The sequence below is a fragment of the Trichomycterus rosablanca genome, chromosome 15 (genome assembly GCF_030014385.1).
Source record: "Trichomycterus rosablanca isolate fTriRos1 chromosome 15, fTriRos1.hap1, whole genome shotgun sequence".
Lineage (NCBI taxonomy): Eukaryota > Metazoa > Chordata > Actinopteri > Siluriformes > Trichomycteridae > Trichomycterus > Trichomycterus rosablanca.
In genome coordinates, this window is record NC_086002.1 from 33449090 (window position 1) to 33475218 (window position 26129).

Sequence of the window (26129 nt, forward strand, 5' to 3'; positions counted from 1 at the left end):
ATTCTTTGAATCATACTGACTCAGCCTGATCAGTTCTATTCTATTTAAGCACATTTATCTCTGGTTAAACGAAATATATGAACGAGTAAGAAATCAGAACAAATCGGTTTTCCAGCGATGTATTTTATTTCTTATTTTTAGCCGAATACTCGTGTTGCACGTTAATTTGATTCATGAGTCATTTGGCGATTCATCACACATAATACAGTTAACATTATTACAGACGTTTCATAGCATCGTTTTATTTTACTATCTTTACTTTCTTACTATCACAGATCACGTGGAAACATCTGGAGATCGTAGATTTTATTATCTTTAGCCGAATACTCGTGTTGTACGTTAATCTGATTCCTGAGTCATTTGGCAATTCATCACACATATTACAGTCAACATTATTACATACGTTTTATAGCATCATTTTATTTTTCTATCTTTGTATTATCTATTCTTTATTTATCATCTGGAGAGCGTAGATTTTATTAATTTTAGCCAAATACTCGTGTTGTACGTTAATCTGATTCATGAGTCATTTGGCGAATCGATTCTCCAAACCTTTGCACTGTACAGTACTTAATAGTGTTCGTTTTAGTTTCTGAGCTAATAAAGCCACACAAGCACTCAGTAAATATGAATAAATGATTTTATTTCCAAATATCAAAACAAAACATTCAACTGAACTGAAATGGTTTAGTGTTTCCTGTTCTCTAACACACACACACACACACACACACACACACACACACACACACACGTCTGGTTTAACTCATTAATACACACTGTAAGAGGAAACGGTGTGTGTGAACAGGAAACACAAACACATTAAGCTTTGAATATTCAGTGTGTGTGTGTGTGTGTGTGTGTGTGTGTGTGTGTGTGTGTGTGTGTGTGTATGTGTGTATGTCGTTCAGCTCTTCCATCTACTGGTAATACAGCTCCAGGTTCATCCCATCATGGATCTCATCTGATACACAGTTAAGGAACAAACACACACAAGCGGCCATGTCGGCTCAACGTGCCCCGGTCGCCTGATTGTTCCTGTATAAATCAGGAAACTGAGCGCCGCCGTCGCCAGAATCAGATCCGCTTCATCCTGGTCTGGGTTGCGATGGGTAAAGGCGCCACAAATAAACCCTGACCCTCTATCCTGGTCCAACGTAGGCCATCACACCTTTACTCACCCGCCGCTGTGGAGAATGTAGAGCCGCCAATCCACCTACTCCATCGATATTTTGGGGAAACATGATCGTAAGAAACGAGACAAAGGTGGCACAGTAAATCTGATGGTCTAGTGAGTTTAAGGTGGTGGGTGTATGAAAGGATACAGTCGCTCAGTGAGACGTGGTCCTTAAATATGGTGTACCTGCATGGGGGGAGAACGTCAGACAGGAACAAAGAAGACACGATTAAAAACAGCGTATGTTATTTTGGGAGGGGCGTCTGTTGGACGTCTCCAGTTCTCACCATTTCTTCAGGACGATCTTGTCCCACTTGGTTCCGGTCTGGGCGGCGATCAGCTTCTTCAGATCCCCGATGGTGTCGTCGCCACTGCGCGCACACACTTATTAAGGATCATACACACACACACACACACACTGGTACCGCACACTGACACGACACACACCGGGACCTGGACCGGGCAGCAGGGTTTGGGTTTGAATCATCTGTGCACTTTAATGAAAGGATACTTGCACTTGACTCGGACCTTCTTGCCCAGCCGGTCGTTACACACCACCTCGATCATCTCTGCAACACACACACACACACACATTACATATATACACACACACACACATTATACACACACACACACACGTATTACATATATACACACATTACATATATACACACTTAATATACACACCACCTCGATCATCTCTGCAACACACACACACACACACATTACATATATACACACATTATGCACACACATACACACACACGTATTACATACACACACTTAATATACACACCACCTCGATCATCTCTGCAACACACACACACCTTATATATACACTCACACTATTTTTATATACACACATATTATATATACACACACTATATTTATATACACACACATTACACTCACACTATTTTTATATACACACATATTATATATACACACACTATATTTATATACACACACTATATACACACACACACACACACACATACTATATTTATATACACACACATTACACTCACACTATTTTTATATACACACATATTATATATACACACACTATATTTATATACACACACATATTATATACACACACACGCGTTATATATACACACCACCTCGATCATCTCTGCAACACACACACACACACACACACATTACATATACACACACACACACACGTTATACACACACACACTACATATATACACACACACATATTATACACACACACGTATTACATACTGTATATACACACTTAATATACACACCACCTCGATCATCTTTGCAGCACACACACACACACACACACACACATTATATACACACACACACTATATTTATATACACACACATTATACTCACACTTTTTATATACACACATATTATATATATACACACTATATTTATATACACACACATATTATATACACACACATATTATATACACACCACCTCGATCATCTCTGCAGCACACACACACACACACATACACACATTACACACACACTATATTTACAGTGTATCACGAAAGTGAGTACACCCCTCACATTTCTGCAAATATTTCATTATATCTTTTCATGGGACGACACTATAGACATGAAACTTGGATATAATTTAGAGTAGTCAGTGTACAGCTTGTATAGCAGTGTAGATTTACTGTCTTCTGAAAATAACTCAACACACAGCCATTAATGTCTAAATAGCTGCAACATAAGTGAGTACACCCCACAGTGAACATGTCCAAATTGTGCCTAAATGTGTCGTTGTCCCTCCCTGGTGTCATGTGTCAAGGTCCCAGGTGTAAATGGGGAGCAGGGCTGTTAAATTTGGTGTTTTGGGTACAATTCTCTCATACTGGCCACTGGATATTCAACATGGCACCTCATGGCAAAGAACTCTCTGAGGATGTGAGAAATAGAATTGTTGCTCTCCACAAAGATGGCCTGGGCTATAAGAAGATTGCTAACACCCTGAAACTGAGCTACAGCATGGTGGCCAAGGTCATACAGTGGTTTTCCAGGACAGGTTCCACTCGGAACAGGCTTCGCCAGGGTCGACCAAAGAAGTTGAGTCCACGTGTTCGGCGTCATATCCAGAGGTTGGCTTTAAAAAATAGACACATGAGTGCTGCCAGCATTGCTGCAGAGGTTGAACACGTGGGAGGTCAGCCTGTCAGTGCTCAGACCATACGCCGCACACTGCATCGACTCGGTCTGCATGGTCGTCATCCCAGAAGGAAGCTGACGCACAAGAAAGCCCGCAAACAGTTTGCTGAAGACAAGCAGTCCAAGAACATGGATTACTGGAATGCCCTGTGGTCTGACGAGACCAAGATAAACTTGTTTGGCTCAGATGGTGTCCAGCATGTGTGGCGGCGCCCTGGTGAGAAGTACCAAGACAACTGTATCTTGCCTACAGTCAAGCATGGTGGTGGTAGCATCATGGTCTTGGGCTGCATGAGTGTTGCTGGCACTGGGGAGCTGCAGTTCATTGAGGGAAACATGAATTCCAACATGTACTGTGACATTCTGAAACAGAGCATGATCCCCTCCCTTCGAAAACTGGGCCTCATGGCAGTTTTCCAACAGGATAACGACCCCAAACACAACCTCCAAGATGACAACTGCCTTGCTGAGGAAGCTGAAGGTAAAGGTGATGGACTAAACCCAATTGAGCACCTGTGGCGCATCCTCAAGTGGAAGGTGGAGGAGTTCAAGGTGTCTAACATCCACCAGCTCCATGATGTCATCATGGAGGAGTGGAAGAGGATTCCAGTAGCAACCTGTGCAGCTCTGGTGAATTCCATGCCCAGGAGGGTTAAGGCAGTGCTGGATAATAATGGTGGTCACACAAAATATTGACACTTTGGGCACAATTTGGACATGTTCACTGTGGGGTGTACTCACTTATGTTGCAGCTATTTAGACATTAATGGCTGTGTGTTGAGTTATTTTCAGAAGACAGTAAATCTACACTGCTATACAAGCTGTACACTGACTACTCTTAGTTATATCCAAGTTTCATGTCTATAGTGTTGTCCCATGAAAAGATATAATAAAATATTTGCAGAAATGTGAGGGGTGTACTCACTTTTGTGATACACTGTATATACACACACATTACACACACACTATATTTATATACACACACATTACACACACACTATATTTATATACACACACATTACACACACACTATATTTATATACACACACATTACACACACACTATATTTATATACACACACATTACACACACACTATATTTATATACACACACATTACACACACACTATATTTATATACACACATTACACACACACTATATTTATATACACACACATTACACACACACTATATTTATATACACACACATTACACACACTATATTTATATACACACACATTACACACACACTATATTTATATACACACACATTACACACACACTATATTTATATACACACACATTACACACACACTATATTTATATACACACACATTACACACACTATATTTATATACACACACACATTACACACACACTATATTTATATACACACACATTACACACACACTATATTTATATACACACACACATTACACACACACTATATTTATATACACACACATTACACACACACTATATTTATATACACACACACATTACACACACACTATATTTATATACACACACATTACACACACACTATATTTATATACACACACACATTACACACACACTATATTTATATACACACACATTACACACACACTATATTTATATACACACACATTACACACACACTATATTTATATACACACACATTACACACACACTATATTTATATACACACACACATTACACACACACTATATTTATACACACACACATTACACACACACTATATTTATATACACACACATTACACACACACTATATTTATATACACACACACATTACACACACACTATATTTATATACACACACATTACACACACACTATATTTATATACACACACATTACACACACTATATTTATATACACACACATTACACACACACTATATTTATATACACACACACATTACACACACACTATATTTATATACACACACATTACACACACACTATATTTATATACACACATTACACACACACTATATTTATATACACACACATTACACACACACTATATTTATATACACACACATTACACACACTATATTTATATACACACACATTACACACACACTATATTTATATACACACACATTACACACACACTATATTTATATACACACACATTACACACACTATATTTATATACACACACATTACACACACACTATATTTATATACACACACATTACACACACACTATATTTATATACACACACATTACACACACACTATATTTATATACACACACATTACACACACACTATATTTATATACACACACATTACACACACACTATATTTATATACACACACGCGTTATATACACACACATTACACACACACTATATTTATATACACACACATTACACACACACTATATTTATATACACACACATTACACACACACTATATTTATATACACACACGCGTTATATACACACACATTACACACACACTATATTTATATACACACACATTACACACACACTATATTTATATACACACACATTACACACACACTATATTTATATACACACACGCGTTATATACACACACATTACACACACACTATATTTATATACACACACATTACACACACACTATATTTATATACACACACATTACACACACACTATATTTATATACACACACATTACACACACACTATATTTATATACACACACATTACACACACACTATATTTATATACACACACACATTACACACACACTATATTTATATACACACACATTACACACACTATATTTATATACACACACATTACACACACACTATATTTATACACACACACATTACACACACACTATATTTATATACACACACATTACACACACACTATATTTATATACACACACATTACACACACACACTATATTTATATACACACACATTACACACACACTATATTTATATACACACACGCGTTATATACACACACATTACACACACACTATATTTATATACACACACATTACACACACACTATATTTATATACACACACATTACACACACACTATATTTATATACACACACATTACACACACACACTATATTTATATACACACACATTACACACACACTATATTTATATACACACACATTACACACACACTATATTTATATACACACACATTACACACACTATATTTATATACACACACATTACACACACACTATATTTATATACACACACATTACACACACACTATATTTATATACACACACATTACACACACACTATATTTATATACACACACGCGTTATATACACACACATTACACACACACTATATTTATATACACACACATTACACACACACTATATTTATATACACACACATTACACACACACTATATTTATATACACACACATTACACACACACTATATTTATATACACACACATTACACACACACTATATTTATATACACACACGCGTTATATACACACACATTACACACACACTATATTTATATACACACACATTACACACACACTATATTTATATACACACACATTACACACACACTATATTTATATACACACACATTACACACACACTATATTTATATACACACACATTACACACACACTATATTTATATACACACACATTACACACACACTATATTTATATACACACACGCGTTATATACACACACATTACACACACACTATATTTATATACACACACATTACACACACACACTATATTTATATACACACACATTACACACACACTATATTTATATACACACACGCGTTATATACACACACATTACACACACACTATATTTATATACACACACATTACACACACACTATATTTATATACACACACATTACACACACACTATATTTATATACACACACATTACACACACACTATATTTATATACACACACATTACACACACACTATATTTATATACACACACGCGTTATATACACACACATTACACACACACTATATTTATATACACACACATTACACACACACTATATTTATATACACACACATTACACACACACTATATTTATATACACACACATTACACACACACTATATTTATATACACACACATTACACACACACTATATTTATATACACACACGCGTTATATACACACACATTACACACACACTATATTTATATACACACACATTACACACACACTATATTTACAGTCATGGCCAAAAGTGTTGGCACCCCTGAATTTTTTCCAGAAAATGAAGTATTCCTCCTAGAAAATTATTGCAATTACACATGTTTTGTTATACACATGTTTATTTCCTTTGTGTGTTTTGGAACAACACAAAAAAGCAGAGAAGAAAAGGCAAATTTGACATAATTTCACACAAAACTCCAAAAATGGGCCGGACAAAATTATTGGCACCCTTTCAAAATTGTGGGTAAATAACTTTGTTTCAAGCATGTGATGCTCGTTTAAACTCACCTGTGGCAAGTAACAGGTGTGGGCAATATAAAAATCACACCTAAAACCAGATAAAAAGGAGAGAAGTTGACTCAGTCTTTGCATTGTGTGTCTGTGTGTGCCACACTAAGAATGGAGAACAGAAAGAGGAGAAGAGAACTGTCTGAGGACTTGAGAACCAAAATTGTGGAAAAATATCAACAATCTCAAGGTTACAAGTCCATCTCCAGAGATCTTGATGTTCCTTTGTCCACGGTGCGCAACATAATCAAGAAGTTTACAACCCATGGCACTGTAGCTAATCTCCCTGGACGTGGACGGAAGAGAAAAATTGATGAAAGGTTGCAACGCAGAATAGTCCGGATGGTGGATAAGCAGCCCCAATCAAGTTCCAAAGAAATTCAAGCTGTCCTGCAGGCTCAGAGTGCATCAGTGTCAGTGCGAACTATCCGTCGACATTTGAATGAAATGAAACGCTATGGCAGGAGACCCAGGAGGACCCCACTGCTGACACAGAGACATAAAAAAGCTAGACTGCAGTTTGCTAAATGTATGTGAGTAAGCCAAAATCCTTCTTGGAAAACGTCTTGTGGACAGATGAGACCAAGATAGAGCTTTTTGGTAAAGCACATCATTCTACTGTTTACCGAAAACGGAATGAGGCCTACAAAGAAAAGAACACAGTACCTACAGTCAAATATGGTGGAGGTTCAAAGATGTTTTGGGGTTGTTTTGCTGCCTCTGGCCCTGGGTGCCTTGACTGTGTGCAAGGCATCATGAAATCTGAAGATTACCAAAGGATTTTGGGTCGCAATGTAGGGCGCAGTGTCAGAAAGCTGGGTTTGCGTCCTAGGTCATGGGTCTTCCAGCAGGACAATGACCCCAAACATACTTCAAAAAGCACCCAGAAATGGATGGAAACAAAGCACTGGAGAGTTCTGAAGTGGCCAGCAATGAATCCGGATCTAAATCCCATTGAACACCTTTGGAGAGATCTTAAAATTGCTGTTGGGAGAAGGCACCCTTCAAATATGAGAGACCTGGAGCAGTTTGCAAAAGAAGAGTGGTCCAGAATTCCAGTTGAGAGGTGTAAGAAGCTTGTTGATGGTTATAGGAAGCGATTGATTTCAGTTATTTTTTCCAAAGCGTGTGCAACCAAATATTAAGTTGAGGGTGCCAATAATTTTGTCCGGCCCATTTTTGGAGTTTTGTGTGAAATTATGTCAAATTTGCCTTTTCTTCTCTGCTTTTTTGTGTTGTTCCAATACACACAAAGGAAATAAACATGTGTATAACAAAACATGTGTAATTGCAATAATTTTCTGGGAGAAATACTTCATTTTCTGGAAAAATTTCAGGGGTGCCAACACTTTCGGCCATGACTGTATATACACACACATTACACACACACTATATTTATATACACACACATTACACACACACTATATTTATATACACACACATTACACACACACTATATTTATATACACACACATTACACACACACTATATTTATATACACACACATTACACACACACTATATTTATATACACACACATTACACACACACTATATTTATATACACACACATTACACACACACTATATTTATATACACACACATTACACACACACTATATTTATATACACACACGCGTTATATACACACACATTACACACACACTATATTTATATACACACACATTACACACACACTATATTTATATACACACACATTACACACACACTATATTTATATACACACACATTACACACACACTATATTTATATACACACACATTACACACACACTATATTTATATACACACACATTACACACACACTATATTTATATACACACACATTACACACACACTATATTTATATACACACACATTACACACACACTATATTTATATACACACACATTACACACACACTATATTTATATACACACACATTACACACACACTATATTTATATACACACACATTACACACACACTATATTTATATACACACACATTACACACACACTATATTTATATACACACACATTACACACACACTATATACAACATATACAGACACACTAAACACACACACACACACACACACACAGTAAACAGTGTTTATTATTACTGTGTGCGCTCACCATCTACACACTGCAGCAATAATAATAATAATAATAATAATAATAATAATAATAACAATAATAATATAATAATAATAATATAACTGATACCTTCTCTGATCTGTACTGATACACACACGTTCAGGCTTCCGTCCGTAAACTAGACCCGTCTTGAACGCGAACAAACAGCTGAACCAATCACAAGGCGAGAAATAAAGACTGACGTTTCAAACGCACCAATCAGATAAAGGCGGTTTACAACAAAGCTGGGACTAACGTGGCTGCCGGCAACCGTTTCCCAACGTCGTAAGTGCAACACACACACACACACACACACACACACACACACACACACACACACGTACACGAAATAGCGTACTACACACTACATAGTACTCGCGTACTGATCAGTATGCAGTCTGCAGTATGCGAGAGATACCCGGATGATGTAGTGTACATGTAAGATCATTCAGTACAACGCTGCACTGCTGTATATTACAGTATATAAGAGGCGCCCTCTGGTGGTTATAATAATGAACTGCACTATATTACAGTTTAAAGAGGCGCCCTCTGGTGGTTATAATAATGAACTGCACTATATTACAGTATATAAGAGGCGCCCTCTGGTGGTTGTGAGAATGAACTGCAGTAATAACAAGTAATAAGTAATAACAATATTTAAAATAATAAAATATAATATTAAACATAATAGTTACGGTGACAGTAATAATATTAGTAATATCATACTGTATCTGATGCAATGTTTTACATTGCAATGATTGTCAAAATGTTATTTTTTATAAATATAAATTGTTTTACAATCAAACTAAATATCTTTATACTTTTTAAGCTCTTGTAACGTTGCAACTTCCCCCTGTGGGACGATGAATGTTTTATTATACTGCAGTTTATTATACAGTAGTACAATTTGGTAGTATAATTTCCCCTGGTGGACGTGAGAATGAACTGCACTATTTCAAGTTGGAATTTGTTTCACTGTCTGTTTTACCACAGTTTTATTCTGGTCAGGATCGCGGTGGGTCTTATTCACTAAACAAAAGGCAGGAAAAACTCTGGACAGGGCGCCGATCCATCACAGACCAAACACACACACACACACACACTCGAAATTTAATTCAATTTAAATGAAGCTTTGGCATGAAAAATTTTGGACAAATAGAAAATAAAAATAGTAATACAATATATAAACAAATATATATAGTTACATATATAGATATGTTTTTATTACAACAATAAAAATAATAGTATTAATACTAATCTTTATATTAGTTATTTTTGTGACTTTTTATCTTTTATCTTCTCATGTATCTTTATATTTTTATTTTTTATATATGTATAAATACTTTTTAAAAAAATATCTTTATAAATACTTTTAAAGCTGCTGTAACATTGCAAAGTTTCCCCTGTAGAATAATAAATAACATATTGGATGGTCTGCAGCCTATTGCAGTATATTTTGGTAGTGTAATGTCGCCCTCTGGTGGTTGTGAGAATGAACTGCAGTGTGTGTGTGTGTGTGTGTGTGTGTGTGTGTGTGTGTGTGTGTGTGTGTGTGTGTGTGTGTGTGTGTGTATGAGTGTTTATGTGAGTGAGTGCGTGTGTAAGTGCAGCTGCGGTGAATTGATCTGATTATTATTATTATTATTATTATTAACATTATTGATCACTAACATGTGTGATGATGAGAAATTACCCCCCGGATGGGAGAAGCGAATGAGTCGCAGCTCGGGTCAGTTGGATTAAATAAGATTTGCGGTGCTGATGTTTGTGGAAAAAAAAAAGCGCTAATACATGCTATGCTAAGCTAGCTTAGCCACTGCAGTGGTTTTCATTCAACAGTTAGCATCAGTTAGCTGCGGAGCTAGCGTTGAGTGGTGAATGTGTTTAGTGTTTAGTTTATTAATCACTCATGTAAAGGTGGGATTAGTGGTCAGTAATGTGTGATGGAGACAGTTAGCGGTGTGGTTAGAAAACCGGTGTGTTTTAATGTTTACATGTTTTAGCTGGGTAAACATGTAGCATTGCTAATCGTGTTAGCATCACTGCTACTTTTCTGTGCTTCTCACTACAGACTGCACAAACAGTAAAATACTCTACTATACTACACTATACTGTACTATACTACTATACCGTACTGTATTATATTACTATACTATACTATACTACACTATACTACTGTAATATATTACACTACTATACTATATTATACTCTACTGTACTATATTGCACTGTACTGCACTATACTATATATTACACTATATTATATTACACTATTCTACTATACTGTACTATATTACACTATACTGCACTATACTATACTACACTATACTCTACTGTACTGTACTATACTAATCTTTACTACTATACTACACTATATTAAACTACAACACTATACTACTATACAATACCCTACTGCACTATACTACACTATATTATACTCTACTGTACTATATTACACTACACTATACTACATTACTGTACTATACTAATCTTTACTACTACACTACACTATATTTAAATTACTATACTACACTACTATATTATACTACTGTACTATTATACTATACTGTACTATATTACACTATACTACACTATATTTAAATTACTATACTACACTACTATACTATACTACTGTACTATATTACACTATACTGTACTATATTACGCTATACTGCACGGCACTATACTACTGTACTATATTATATTACACTGCTGTACTTTACTCTACTGAACTATATTACATTATGTTATACTACATTACTGTACTATATTACACTACACTATACTACATTACTGTACTATACTAATCTTTACTACTACACTACACTATATTTAAATTACTATACTACACTACTATACTACTATATTATACTACTGTACTATTATACTATACTGTACTATATTACACTATACTGCACGGCACTATACTACTATACTATATTATATTACACTGCTGTACTTTACTCTACTGAACTATATTACATTATGTTATACTACATTACTGTACTATACAATATTATACTATACTAGCCTATACTACTATACTATACACTACAATACTACACTGCTATACTATACCCTATTGTACTATACTACACTATATTATACTACACTAATGTATTATATTATACTCAACTGCACTATTATACACTACTATACTACATTATTAATTTATAATGTATACTGTACTGTACTACACTCTTGTTATATAGTCCACTATATTGTACTATGCTATACTTTTATATACTTATAGTCTGTTATACTATACTGCATTCTACTGTTCTATATTCTACTATACTCTATTATATAAGACTATACTATATTGGAGTATACTCTAATGTACTACATTATATTAGGTTCTACTACGCTGTAGTATAGTATACGTGTACTGTACTATACTACTATACCAATAATATACTGTTTGATGCTAAACACTACTATAATATTTTTCTATAATATACTCTCTAATACTATACTATGCTGTGCTATACTATACTTCTATATTTTACTATACTGTATTATACTCTACTCTATATCGTTATACTCTATTATACATACTATAAAGTACTACTGTACTATACTATACTAGATTATACTCGAATATACTATACTTTACTGTAATGTATTATACAGTATTATATTATAGTGTACTAAACTAAACTATAAAAATACTATACTGTATATTCTAGACTTTATCTTTTGAGTTATACTACACTATAGTGTATTGATCAACCCCAAATCAGAAAAAGTTGGGACACGTAATGCAAATAGAATAAAAACACGTATTTCTCTAGATTTATTTGGACTTTTATTTGATTGCAGACAGAACAAAACCCTGGACATTTGATGTTAAACATCCAACAGTATCATTTAAACACGGTGGTTCTGCTCTGTACTCCGTCCTCAGGTCGGGTGTACTACTTCAACCACAGCACCAACGCCAGCCAGTGGGAGCGGCCGAGCGCGGGCGACGGCGCCCCGGTGGAGAAGGTGCGCTGCTCTCACCTGCTGGTGAAGCACAACCAGTCACGCCGACCCTCGTCCTGGAGAGAGGAGAACATCACCCGCTCCAAAGAGGAGGCGCTGCAGCTCGTTCAGCGTAAGATACAGCACGGACGTGGACCCTAAACCTTTCAGCCATATCGTGTGCGGTAGATGGTGGAAGACCTAGATTAAATGTGTGTGTGTGTGTGTGTGTGTGTGTGTAGGGTATATAGACCAGATCAAATCGGGCGAGGAGGACTTCGAGACGTTGGCGTCCCAGTTCAGCGACTGCAGCTCCGCACGCAACGGAGGAGACCTGGGCCTGTTCGGCAGAGGTAAACCGCGCCCACCCCACGCCCAAAACCGCCAACCTTGGGCTATACAATTACTGACCGTCGCCCCTCTGTACTCCATTTATCGAAAGTGACCCCCGAAAGTGACCCCCCGCTGACCAGATGATGTTCGGGTGGAGAATACTGAGTACAGCAGGTGCAGCAGCTACCAAATCCCAACAACACTGCTGCACCTGTTTTATAACAGTGCAACACACAGTCATCATCTGCTCAGTGGGGGGTCAAGGGTTGGATTCGTATCCTAAGTGTGTGTGTGTGTGTGTGTGTGTGTGTGTGTGTGTGTGTGACAGGTCAGATGCAGAAGCCGTTCGAGGAGGCGTCGTTCGCGCTGAAGATCGGCGACATGAGCGGCCCCGTGTTCACCGACTCCGGGGTCCACATCATCCTGCGTACAGGATAACGCCCGTCCGTCCGTCCGTCCGTCCATCCATCTACATATACGAATGCCCACTGACTGTTACCCCCCCCCCCCCCTTCCTGAAACGCTCCGACAGGGCGTGTCCACCCCTCATTTTTAATCGTATTTAGCCTCACAGAACAAACAGATTTGCTTTGATCCTTTATTAAACGTACACCAATAAACAGCGAGACGAATCGGAATGCACCCCCACCTCGCTCTGTCGACCTGTAAGTCTAGATAATGACCAATAAAAATGATCACATGACCAAAAAGTGCGTCCTTGCCTGTGAATATCGATCGCGATGGAGTGTTTGGCGCGGGACTGTTAGAGCGGGGAACGGGACTTGTCTGCGTGAGTGGCGGAGGAATACCTGAACCCGTGCTGTCGACCTGGCCGGGAGTCTAGCAGGCGCGGTTGCTCCACGGGTGACCGCACACTTGTCGGGATGGGGGGGGGGGGGGGGGGGGGGGGGTGTTGCGATCGGGAAGCGGAAATGATTGAATTGAAAGAAGACTCCCTGGTACTATGTGGTTTGGGACGCGGCGGGTGGCTGGGGAGCGCTAGGCCACAGGCCTGATCTTCATGGTGATGGATTTGAGACCGTTATCGTAGCCCTTCCAGTGGTGCCAGACGTTACCGATGGCGAACAGGGTACCGTCCTGCCCCCACAGATATACACCGTTAGGGTTAGCGTGGTGGCACTTGTTGTACCAGAAAGCCCCGAGGTAGGTTCTAGCACAGTTTCCCTCCGGATTAGAGTCCTGGTCCTTATCGAAGGTGGAGAACTTCTGTCCGTTGCTGGTCTCCAGAGAGTCACCTGAAGATAGGAGACACCGTCTAAATATACTGTATATACACAGTACAAGGGTGAGGGATCTATTCGATGTGATCTGTTAGAGGGTGAGGGATCTATTAGATGTGGATCTGATGGTGAGGGATCTATTAGATGTGGATCTGATCTGTTGGAGGGTGAGGGATCTATTAGATGTGGATCTGATGGTGAGGGATCTATTAGATGTGGATCTGATGGTGAGGGATCTATTAGATGTGGATCTGATCTGTTGGAGGGTGAGGGATCTATTAGATGTGGATCTAATGGTGAGGGATCTATTAGATGTTGATCTGATCTTTTGGAGGGTGAGGGATCTATTAGGTGTGGACCTGATGGTGAGGGATCTATTGGATGTTGATCTGATCTGTTGGAGGGTGAGGGATCTATTAGATGTGGATCTCATGGTGAGGGATCTATTAGATGTGGATCTGATCTGTTGGAGGGTGAGGGATCTATTAGGTGTGGATCTGATGGTGAGGGATCTATTAGATGTTGATCTGATCTGTTGGAGGGTGAGGGATCTATTAGGTGTGGATCTGATGGTGAGGGATCTATTAGATGTGGATCTGATCTGTTGGAGGGTGAGGGATCTATTAGGTGTGGATCTGATGGTGAGGGATCTATTAGATGTTGATCTGATCTGTTGGAGGGTGAGGGATCTATTAGGTGTGGATCTGATGGTGAGGGATCTATTAGGTGTGGATCTGATGGTGAGGGATCTATTAGATGTTGATCTGATCTGTTGGAGGGTGAGGGATCTATTAGGTGTGGATCTGATGGTGAGGGATCTATTAGATGTGGATCTGATCTGTTGGAGGGTGAGGGATCTATTAGGTGTGGATCTGATGGTGAGGGATCTATTAGATGTTGATCTGATCTGTTGGAGGGTGAGGGATCTATTAGGTGTGGATCTGATGGTGAGGGATCTATTAGATGTGGATCTGATCTGTTGGAGGGTGAGGGATCTATTGGGTGTGGATCTGATGGTGAGGGATCTATTAGATGTTGATCTGATCTGTTGGAGGGTGAGGGATCTATTAGGTGTGGATCTGATGGTGAGGGATCTATTAGATGTGGATCTGATCTGTTGCAAGGTGAGGGATCTATTAGGTGTGGATCTGATGGTGAGGGATCTATTAGATGTTGATCTGATCTGTTGGAGGGTGAGGGATCTATTAGATGTTGGGCTGATGGTGAGGGATCTATTAGATGTTGATCTGATCTGTTGGAGGGTGAGGGATCTATTAGGTGTGGATCTGATGGAGGTTCCACGTAGTTCCTGTGTTGAAGGACCAAATCGTTAATGGTCAGAAGACTGGGTTGAAGTATCTCCCAAACAGTGCCAAGACTCATTGATGCCAGAGGACCAATCTTACCTGCTCCTCCATTGATGAAGCCGCTGACGTGGAGCTTGTAGCCCTCGGACTCGGGTTCCACCGAGAACAAGGAGTACTGAGCGTAGACGGAAGTTCCCTCAAAGTCCTGCAGGTCCACTCTCAGCTCGTACTTCCTCTTACTGGTCAGCTGGTACAGGTTCTCCAGACCTGAAGGTGAGCGTAATATACGAGGAACATTCAGAACATGTGTGCCACCTTAAGCTGGGTCTTTAATTTAGGAGGTGTATCATCTCACCCAGCCAGTACTCTCCGTACTTGTTCCCGAATCCACTCTTGTATTGATCCCACGGCCGGTAGAAGTTCACAGTGCCGTCCATCCTTCTCTGAAAGACCTGGAATGAAGAGCAACGTGAGGCTTGAGGACCCAACACAACCCCATGATGGAAATTCCATTAAATATTGGCTGAAAGTGTGCAGACACCCTGTCCAAGCAAAAAAGCAAGCTCTATAAAGACATGACTTGGTCAAGTGGTCTGCAACCCAATGAAACGCCCACTGAAACCCTTTGGAAGCCAATATTACTTGAGCATATCTATCTGACGTACCGTCCACTTGATGTCCATGGTTCCCCCACAGCCCATATCGCAGTACACCTGCACAGGCGACTCTCCTGTAGGGTAGATGCTGTAAACCCCACTCAGGGTTTGTCCGTTGGCGTAGACGTCGGAGCAGTCCGTGGGGTACAGAGCCTTGGGAACGGAGGCGCCGCCAACCAGCACGGGCACCAACGTGCAGAGGATCGCCAGGTTCTGAGAGCAGGAACAGAGGAACACGGAGACCTACATGAGCATCAGTGTTCTGATAAGAGACACATTAGGGATTGATTCCAAAACTTACAAGCATTTTATTTTCCTCCAGTCGTTCCAGATGCAGCAGATCGACGATTCACTTCTGAATCTAAAAAAAACAAAACAACAACAAATAAATGATAGAAGAAGTATTCAGACCTCTGGCTTTGGGGCTCCAAATTACGTTTGGGCGCAGACAGATCACGTTTGCTTTGATGATCCTTGAGACGTGTCTAGAGCTCCCTTGGGAGTCGCCTGTTACATAGTTCGGAGAGCCCACACCCGAGTCTAAGAGGACCCACAGTTTAATGAACCTTTAATGAAGTCCAAGGAACTGTCATTTGGAACCTTTGTAGAGTTGATGGTCCTGCCAGAATGGGGCATCTAAGCAAGAAGGTCCTTGGGAGTAAGAAGGAACCCAACGGTCACTTCGCAAGTCTTCAACTTCACTCCAAGGACTCCAGGACCAGCCGAGGACCAGCGACAGTGGAAGAAACGGGAAGAAACCTTGACAGGAACCAGACTCAGCAGGGACCCCCGTCCTCCTTGGTTGGCCTGGAAGAACCTGTTGGATGGAGAACATCTCTGCAGGACTTCAGGAATCAGACTTTTATGGAAGAGCGGCAAGACGGAAGGTCCCGTTGAGTTGGAGACATTCTTCTTATGTTCAGTTTGGGCAGAACGGGCACTGCGCATCACCTTGGTGGTGACAGTGAGACAGGTAATAACCAGAAGTCTCTGAACGTCCTTGAGTGGCCAAACAAGAGTCTAGACATAAACCTGAAGACGCCAGTTCACAGACGGTCACTATCTATTCTGACCTGTTATGAAGCAGTGCAAAGGTTGTAGAGTTGGAACTGCCAAAAAGGGTCCAAAGACGTGCAGTAAGGTCACCTGGAGCTACTAAACATTGGGGTGTTTCCTGCCTCAATCCAATAAATAAATGTTTATATAAAAGAAGCAAAAGTATCTGGACTTACCTTCAGTTCTTCTCATGTCCGGTCGGTTCCTCCTCTCTCTTTTAAACCCAGCAGGGTTCTGAAGCTCCTCCTCACCACGGTGTGTCAGCAGGAAAACTCCCGCTCGGAAATTCCCGTAAGTGGAGATCCAACCTCGGCTACCTCTCGGATAACTTATTGACACGTGGGATCCAGGATGTTTTTCATGTTATTGTGAAACTTTGACCTTGAACGTGATGTGTGTGGAACGTATCAGGTTTGCTCAATAACAGACTCCTGGAGTACTTCAGCTTCATCCAGAACGTAAGTGGGTCGTAGTGCTGCCGGTCTATATACATTTGGCAGACAGTGTACTGCATTTCCAAAAAAGTTGGGACAATATATTTATAATTACATAATAAGTGGTCAGATCAGGCGCCCAGGTGGCGCATATTCCGCTAGCACACCAGCGCAGAGATTCTGAACTCCTCGGTTCGAAACTCGGTGTTGCCACCGGTCGGCTGGGCGCCATCTGGTGGGCATAACTGGCCACCGTATCTGCAGGGTGTGGGCTGGACTATGATGCTTGAGGAAGAGGAGGGCTGTGCACGTGTCGGAAAAGGCGTGGGCAGCGATGTGCTCTCCTCGGACGCAATCTGGCATCCCTCAGCAGCGGAGGACGGATGGAGTACGCTAAATCTGGAGAAAAATAGAGAGAAAATGCATTAAAATATTAAATTAATAAATAATATTTGTTTCCGATTTTATTTTATATTTCTATCATTTTAAAATTTTACATTTAAACGAACGCATCTAAATAAATCGATCCTTCATACCGACCGATTCGATCTGTCCTGGAATGCGAAGGGTTCAATTAGAGACGCCTCTCTGTCGCCCCCTGCTGTCGTTGGAAAGAACGTCGTGCTGCGATGGGTGGTCCAGCTGCAGATTCTCTAAACGAGTGGGCTTCGTTATTTCTAACTTTATGGCGAGTTCCACCCGCCGTGCCAGCTGCAAACATCAGTCTGCAGACTTGTGTGAGGGTTCCATTTCTAAGGTCTTTATTTTTGTGTCTTTATGTTCCTGATGGAACTCGCAGACATGAATCCGGTCTTGTTTTGAAGGACACGAGCTAAAGCTGAGTGTTTCGGTGCCTCGGTCTGGCGTAGTTCGGCATTTATCTGAAGCAAAATGGCCGGTACGAACGCGATACTGATGTGATTTAGATACTATCATTTGTTTTTAAGGTAACTTATAAAGAAGATAAGCTAAAATGATTACCATTGCTGAGAAGTGGGTCGTTCTTAATAATACAGTCATAAACCGATTACGACTTGAACCAGAACATTGATTAATAAGCACCTAGTGGAACGTGAGCGGCACATCAGTGCGTAGGTGGTGCGTAATAGCGAGGGGCATAGGAACCTGGGTTTGATCCTCGACTCTCAATCACTCTGTTGACGGTCTTACAGCTGAAGAGTAAAGTCCGCTACCCCGTTCTAGGTCACTATCTTTTTATGAGTGTTTGTGTTTGGATTGAGTAAAGATTGAGCAACGGCGTGTGATAAGTGCGGAGTTTCCCAAAACCGTCGATTATTTACAACAACTCCTGATAAATATAGTTCAGGAATCTCCACGTGGGAGGGCTTTTCTGATCCACCAGGGTTTAAATATTTGGAGGAAATGATGACCTGAGGTTGAGGTTGTACAGAAGAAGAATCACCGGTAAGCTCTGTTTTATCTGTTATTTGCAGTATGTTCAATAATATAAGATGTTTGGTGATAATAATTGTTGGTCTGATGGAGGCAGATCGTCAGTATTCAGGTACGTTCCTGCATGGTGGTGCACTTATGACGCTTTATAACATCCCAAATACCATTCTGAGATTTGTTTATTATGCACCTTTTTTGACATCCTGCAATGATTCAACTTTATTAATTTGTAAAATAGGATTTCGTCCATAATAAAAGTAGACTGACTTAAAGGCGCTGTGTTACAACACATGTCCTCTAGAGGGCGCCAAAGTAAAAATGCTCATCACTGGAGAGTCGTTTTCTTCTTGTTTTACGTCGTATTTTTATGACTGTTGTGATCAAATACACTGATCAGCCATAACATTAAAACCACCTCCTTGTTTCTACACTCACTGTCCATGTTATCAGCTCCATTCACCATATAGAAGCACTTTGTAGTTCTACAATTACTGACTGTAGTCCATCTGTTTCTCTACATGCTTTGTTACCCCCCTTTCATGCTGTTCTTCAATGGTCAGGACCCCCCACAGAGCAGGTATTATTTAGGTGGTGGATGATTCTCAGCACTGCAGTGACACATGGTGCTGGTGTGTTAGTGTGTGTTGTGCTGGTATGAGTGGATAAGACACAGCGGTCCTGCTGGAGTTTTTAAACACCGTGTCCACTCACTGTCCACTCTATTAGACACGCCTACCTAGTCGGTCCACCTTGTAGATGTGAAGTCAGAGACGATCGCTCATCTATTGCTGCTGTTTGAGTCGGTCATCTTCTAGACCATCAGTGGTCACAGGACGCTGTTGGCTGGATGTTTTTGGTTGTTGGACGATTCTAAGTCCAGCAGTGACAGTGAGGTGTCCACTCATACCAGCACAACACACACTAACACACCACCACCATGTCAGTGTCACTGCAGTGCTGAGAATCATCCACCACCTAAATAATACCTGCTCTGTGGTGGTCCTGTGGGGGTCCTGACCATTGAAGAACAGAATGAAAGGGGGTAACAAAGCATGTAGAGAAACAGATGGACTACAGTCAGTAATTGTAGAGCTACAAAGTGCTTCTATATGGTAAGTGGTGGTTTTAATGTTATGGCTGATCTGTGTATTTTCCCAAAACTTTCAGCTTTCAAGGTCCAGAAGCTGAAGCTCTAAGACGAACCAAAACTCTGGAAGACTCTCCAATGGCTGTAAGTTATTAGACTTTACTTTACATGATTGCCGACCTGTCGTTCTTTAATAAAAATACACCACTCCCAGAAATGACAGAACCGAACCTCGGTGCCTGGGGACGGTACCTACAGGGAGAACGTCCATAAAAACGTGGCTTGATGCAAGAGTTGGGTATGATTTGACTTCATGAATTGGGAACATACAGTGGGGTCAAAAAGTATGTAGTCAGCCACTGATTGTGCAGGTTCTCCTACTTAGAAAGATGAGAGAGGTCTGTAATTTTCATCATAGCTACACTTCAACTATGAGAGACAAAATGAGAAAAAAAATCCAGGAAATCACATTGTAGGATTTTTAAAGAATTTATTTGTAAATTATGGTGGAAAATAAGTATTTGGTCACCCACAAACAAGCAAGATTTCTGGCTCTCACAGACCTGTAACTTCTTCTTTAAGAAGCTCTTCTGTCCTCCACTCGTTACCTGTATTAATGGCACCTGTTTGACCTCGTTACCTGTATAAAAGACACCTGTCCACAGCCTCAAAAAGTCAGACTCCAAACTCAACCATGGCCAAGACCAAAGAGCTGTCGAAGGACACCAGGAAGAAAACTGTAGACCTGCACCAGGCTGGGAAGAGTGAATCTACAATAGGCAAGCAGGTCGGTGTGAATAAATCAACTGTGGGAACAATTGTAAGAAAATGGAAGACATACAAGACCATCGATGATCTCCCTCGATCCCGTGAGGTCAAAATGATCATGAGAACGGTGAGCAAAAATCCCAGAACTACACGGAGGGACCTGATGAATGACCTGCAGAGAGCCGGGACCAAAGTAACAAAGGCTACCATCAGTAACACACTACGCCGAGAGGGACTCAAATCCTGCAGTGCCAGGCGTGTCCCCCTGCTTAAGCCAGTACATGTCCAGGCCCGTCTGAAGTTTGCCAGAGAGCATATGGATGATCCAGAAGAGGATTGGTAGAATATCATGTGGTCAGATGAAACCAAAATGGAACTCTTTGGTAAAAACTCAAGAACACCATACCTACTGTGAAGCATGGGGGTGGAAACATCATGCTTTGGGGCTGTTTTCCTGCAAAGGGGACAGGACGACTGATCCGTGTTAAGGGAAGAATGAACGGGATCATGTATCGTGAGATTTTAAGCCAAAACCTCCTTCCATCAGTGAGAGCATTGAAGATGGAACGTGGCTGGGTCTTCCAGCATGACGATGATCCCAAACACACCGCTCGGGCGACGAAGGAGTGGCTCCGTAAAAAGCATTTCAAGGTCCTGGAGTGGCCTAGTCTCCAGACCTCAACCCCACAGGAAATTTGTGGAGTCCGTGTTGCCCAGCGACAGCCCCAAAACATCACTGCTCTAGAGGAGATCTGCATGGAGGAATGGGCCAAAATACCAGCTACAGTGTGTGCAGACCTGGTGAAGACTTACAGGAAACGTTTCACCTCTGTCATTGCCAGCAAAGGTTATGTTACAAAGTATTGAGTTGAACTTTTGTTATTGACCAAATACTTATTTTCCACCATAATTTACAAATAAATTCTTAAAAAATCCTACAATGTGATTTCCTGGATTTTTTTTCTCATTTTGTCTCTCATAGTTGAAGTGTAGCTATGATGAAAATTACAGACCTCTCTCATCTTTCTAAGTAGGAGAACCTGCACAATCAGTGGCTGACTAAATACTTTTTGACCCCACTGTATATCCACTGAAGCAGCGATTCATATTATACCCCTGGTTTTGGAGGTAGATGTCCAACAAGCCCATGGCCAGGTGTCCCAAGACCGACCCTTGAAGGTACCGCCCCAGCGGTCCCAGAGCAGTTCCGTTTCTGCCTGAACTGACTGTTGTGTTTCTCTTCCTCCCCCCAGAACCTGGCGATCCTCCTCACGTTGGTGCCCGTGCTGGTTGGTGGTGCCCCCATTTCCCAGGCTCTGTTCCCGACCGACTGCTCCGATATCTACGCCAACGGACAAACCCTGAGTGGGGTTTACCTCATCTACCCTGCAGGAGAGTCACCTGTGCAGGTGTACTGCGATATGGGCTGCTCGGGAAGCGGCGCGCAGGACGCCAAGTGGACGGTACGCTAGAAGACACGCTGTGACCCAAAGTGGGTGTGTTCGTGAAGGTTATCTTTGCTAACAGGTTTAGAGTTGTATTAAATCATTGATATGCTTCCATCTTGGTGGCAACAGTTCGATGAAGGCCATCTCCTGGTCCTTAGCGAGGTCCATCAGGCTCTATCGACTGAGACTGCCTGACCTCACAAATGCTCCTCTGTCTGAATGGACACAGATGTCCTCCAAAGCCTTGACTGAAGCTAATGCCTTGCAGGCTCGTGGTCAGGTGTCCGCATACTTTCTGCTAGATGTCTCATCGATTTTCTTTCCACCAGGTCTTTCAGAGAAGGATGGACGGCACTGTGAACTTCTACAGGCCGTGGAATCACTACAAGAGCGGATTCGGGAACAAGTACGGAGAGTACTGGCTGGGTGAGATGCCTCTCATTGACTAATACAGGTGTCGGTGGGTGGGTGAGCGACGTTTGTCCAGGAACGTCCTAGGAAACATCTAAATAAAGCCGATAAACATGTTTAGAGACGGTCTCCATCCAGGAAACCCAAATTAAACCAAGAAGAAACCTCGAACTAATAATATCCGACTCACCCGCAGGTCTGGAGAACCTCCACCAGCTGACCAGTAAGAGGAAGTACGAGCTGAGAGTGGACCTGCAGGACTTTGAGGGAACTTCGGTCTACGCTCAGTACTCCTCGTTCTCGGTGGATTCAGAAGCCGAGGGCTACAAACTTGACATCAGCGGCTTCGTCAACGGAGGAGCAGGTGAGTGGAAAGATTGAGAAGATCTGTAGAAGAGGCTCTTGAAGACCTCATGTTTGGTTTGGTTCTCCACCAGATGTTTCCCAGGTTGTGAGTGTTGAGTGAAGGAACTTCAGATGTTTTAAAGACTGGGTCATGAGGTTCTCTTGGAGTTCTGTGGGTACCTTTGGGGTATTGATTAAAGACCCTCTGGCACCCATCTTTGGCCTCGTTGGAACTCGCTTGAGGATGCTTTAAGATACTGGACTGGTAATCAAAAGATCCCTGGTTCAAGCCCTACTACCAGCAGGTTGACACTGTTGGACCCTTGGGCAAGGCCAGCGACCCTCAGTCCGTCTTAGCTAGCACTGCCCTGTACTGACAGTTTTCTTTCATCTACAGGTGAGTCTCTGGAAAGCCACAAGGGACAGAAGTTCTCCACCTTCGATAAAGATCAGGACACGTATGCAGAGGGCAACTGTGCCAAATCCTACCTCGGTGGATTCTGGTACGGTCAATGCCACCATGCTAACCCTAACGGTATCTACCTGTGGGGGAAGGATGCCACCCACTACGCCATCGGTAACGTGTGGCACCATTGGAAAGGATATGATAACGGTCTCAAGACCATCACTATGAAGATCAGACCTGTTGCCCAGACCTAACCGAAGGTGTTAGTCCTCTTGGTCTTCTAAAATCTTTGGATGTAAAATATTTGTGATCTACCGAGATGTATGTAGCTTTTTTAAATGCTGTAATAAAATCCTGTCTGTTGGTCCAACCAAGAGTCTCCTGGTACTTTATTCTTCTTCCAAAACATCTGGTAATGATAGCGCTTGGCAGGGCTCTTGGAGGACCACGTTGAGGGGGTGCATCTCGGAAGACTCGCCAGGTATCAAAAGCCGGTGGAGGAGTGTCCCTGTCAAGTCTGGCAGACATATTGGTGCCTTGTTGGTCTGCAAAGTCCTCACATTGTTGGACATCACTTGGGCCGGCCAGAAAGGGCATCCAGATGTCTTTGGACCAGAAGGTGGTTGTCAAATGGGGTTGGGTGGCCAGCAAGGGAATGGTCAAATTCAGCAAGGTCTTTCTAGAACTAGGTCTTGTTTCTAGTGAAGGAACATCTAAGCTCAGAGGTTGGGTTTCTTAACTGTTGATCACAAGGTTCCTGGGTCAAGTACCTGGTTCGCCAAGTTGCCTATGTTTGGACACCAGTTTGGGAGAGGCACTTCTTCAGTGGGAAGCATGATCGTTCCCCTGTGCCCCATTGAGACAAGGCTTTAGCTCAGAGGTTGGGTTACTGAACTGTTGATCAGAAGGTTCCTGGGTCAAGTCCCTGGTTCACCACTGGTGTCAAACAGTTCTGGAAAGGGACTTTTTCATCAGGGAGCATGATCGTTCCCCCGTGCCCCAAGCAGGGTCCTTTGGAGAAGACTCAACAAGTTGTGAATTGAACATCTTTGGGATGAATTGGAATGTCACAGCATCATCTTAAATAGCTCAGAGGTTGGGTTATTGAAGTGTTCATCAGAAGGTTCCTTGGTCAAGTCCCTGCTTCGCTAAGACTTAAACCAGTTTGGGAAAGGCGCTTTATTGGAGAGCATGATCGTTCCCCAGTGCCCCCAGCAGGGTCCATTGAGACAAGGCTTAGCAAGACTGGGATTAAACAGCTTTGGGATGAATTGGAACTTCACAG

The 26129-nt window shown here is 41.1% G+C and overlaps 4 protein-coding genes across 5 annotated transcripts; 2 read left to right on the plus strand and 2 right to left on the minus strand.

The window, feature by feature from the left end:
* Positions 1 to 626: 626 nt before the first annotated feature.
* On the minus strand, positions 627 to 10160 carry ubl5 (ubiquitin like 5). The gene is made up of 5 exons (XM_063010698.1): positions 10064 to 10160; positions 1686 to 1743; positions 1462 to 1545; positions 1323 to 1360; positions 627 to 961 (listed from the first exon to the last, which is right to left on the minus strand). Exons 2-5 carry the CDS (start codon positions 1739 to 1741, stop codon positions 918 to 920), a joined length of 222 nt encoding a protein of 73 aa, XP_062866768.1. The 5' UTR covers positions 1742 to 1743; positions 10064 to 10160; the 3' UTR covers positions 627 to 917.
* Positions 10161 to 11534: 1374 nt separating this feature from the next.
* pin1 (peptidylprolyl cis/trans isomerase, NIMA-interacting 1) lies at positions 11535 to 14982 on the plus strand. Its single transcript, XM_063010688.1, has 4 exons — positions 11535 to 11702; positions 13881 to 14072; positions 14182 to 14292; positions 14601 to 14982. Exons 1-4 carry the CDS (start codon positions 11645 to 11647, stop codon positions 14708 to 14710), a joined length of 471 nt encoding a protein of 156 aa, XP_062866758.1. The 5' UTR covers positions 11535 to 11644; the 3' UTR covers positions 14711 to 14982.
* LOC134329426 (microfibril-associated glycoprotein 4-like) lies at positions 13769 to 18694 on the minus strand. The gene is made up of 5 exons (XM_063010687.1): positions 17778 to 18694; positions 17486 to 17689; positions 17176 to 17272; positions 16920 to 17087; positions 13769 to 15528 (listed from the first exon to the last, which is right to left on the minus strand). The coding sequence occupies exons 1-5, from the start codon at positions 17781 to 17783 to the stop codon at positions 15272 to 15274; spliced, it is 732 nt and encodes a 243-aa protein (XP_062866757.1). The 5' UTR covers positions 17784 to 18694; the 3' UTR covers positions 13769 to 15271.
* A 235-nt stretch (positions 18695 to 18929) lies between these two features.
* On the plus strand, positions 18930 to 25218 carry LOC134329425 (microfibril-associated glycoprotein 4-like). 2 transcript variants are annotated; one of them, XM_063010686.1, is made up of 6 exons: positions 18930 to 18990; positions 21547 to 21610; positions 23488 to 23697; positions 24012 to 24108; positions 24290 to 24457; positions 24836 to 25218. In XM_063010686.1, exons 2-6 carry the CDS (start codon positions 21605 to 21607, stop codon positions 25096 to 25098), a joined length of 744 nt encoding a protein of 247 aa, XP_062866756.1. In that variant the 5' UTR covers positions 18930 to 18990; positions 21547 to 21604; the 3' UTR covers positions 25099 to 25218. The 2 variants fall into 2 exon arrangements, with proteins under 2 accessions (XP_062866756.1, XP_062866755.1); XM_063010685.1 differs by lacking the exon at positions 18930 to 18990 and adding an exon at positions 20288 to 20391.
* Positions 25219 to 26129: the final 911 nt, after the last annotated feature.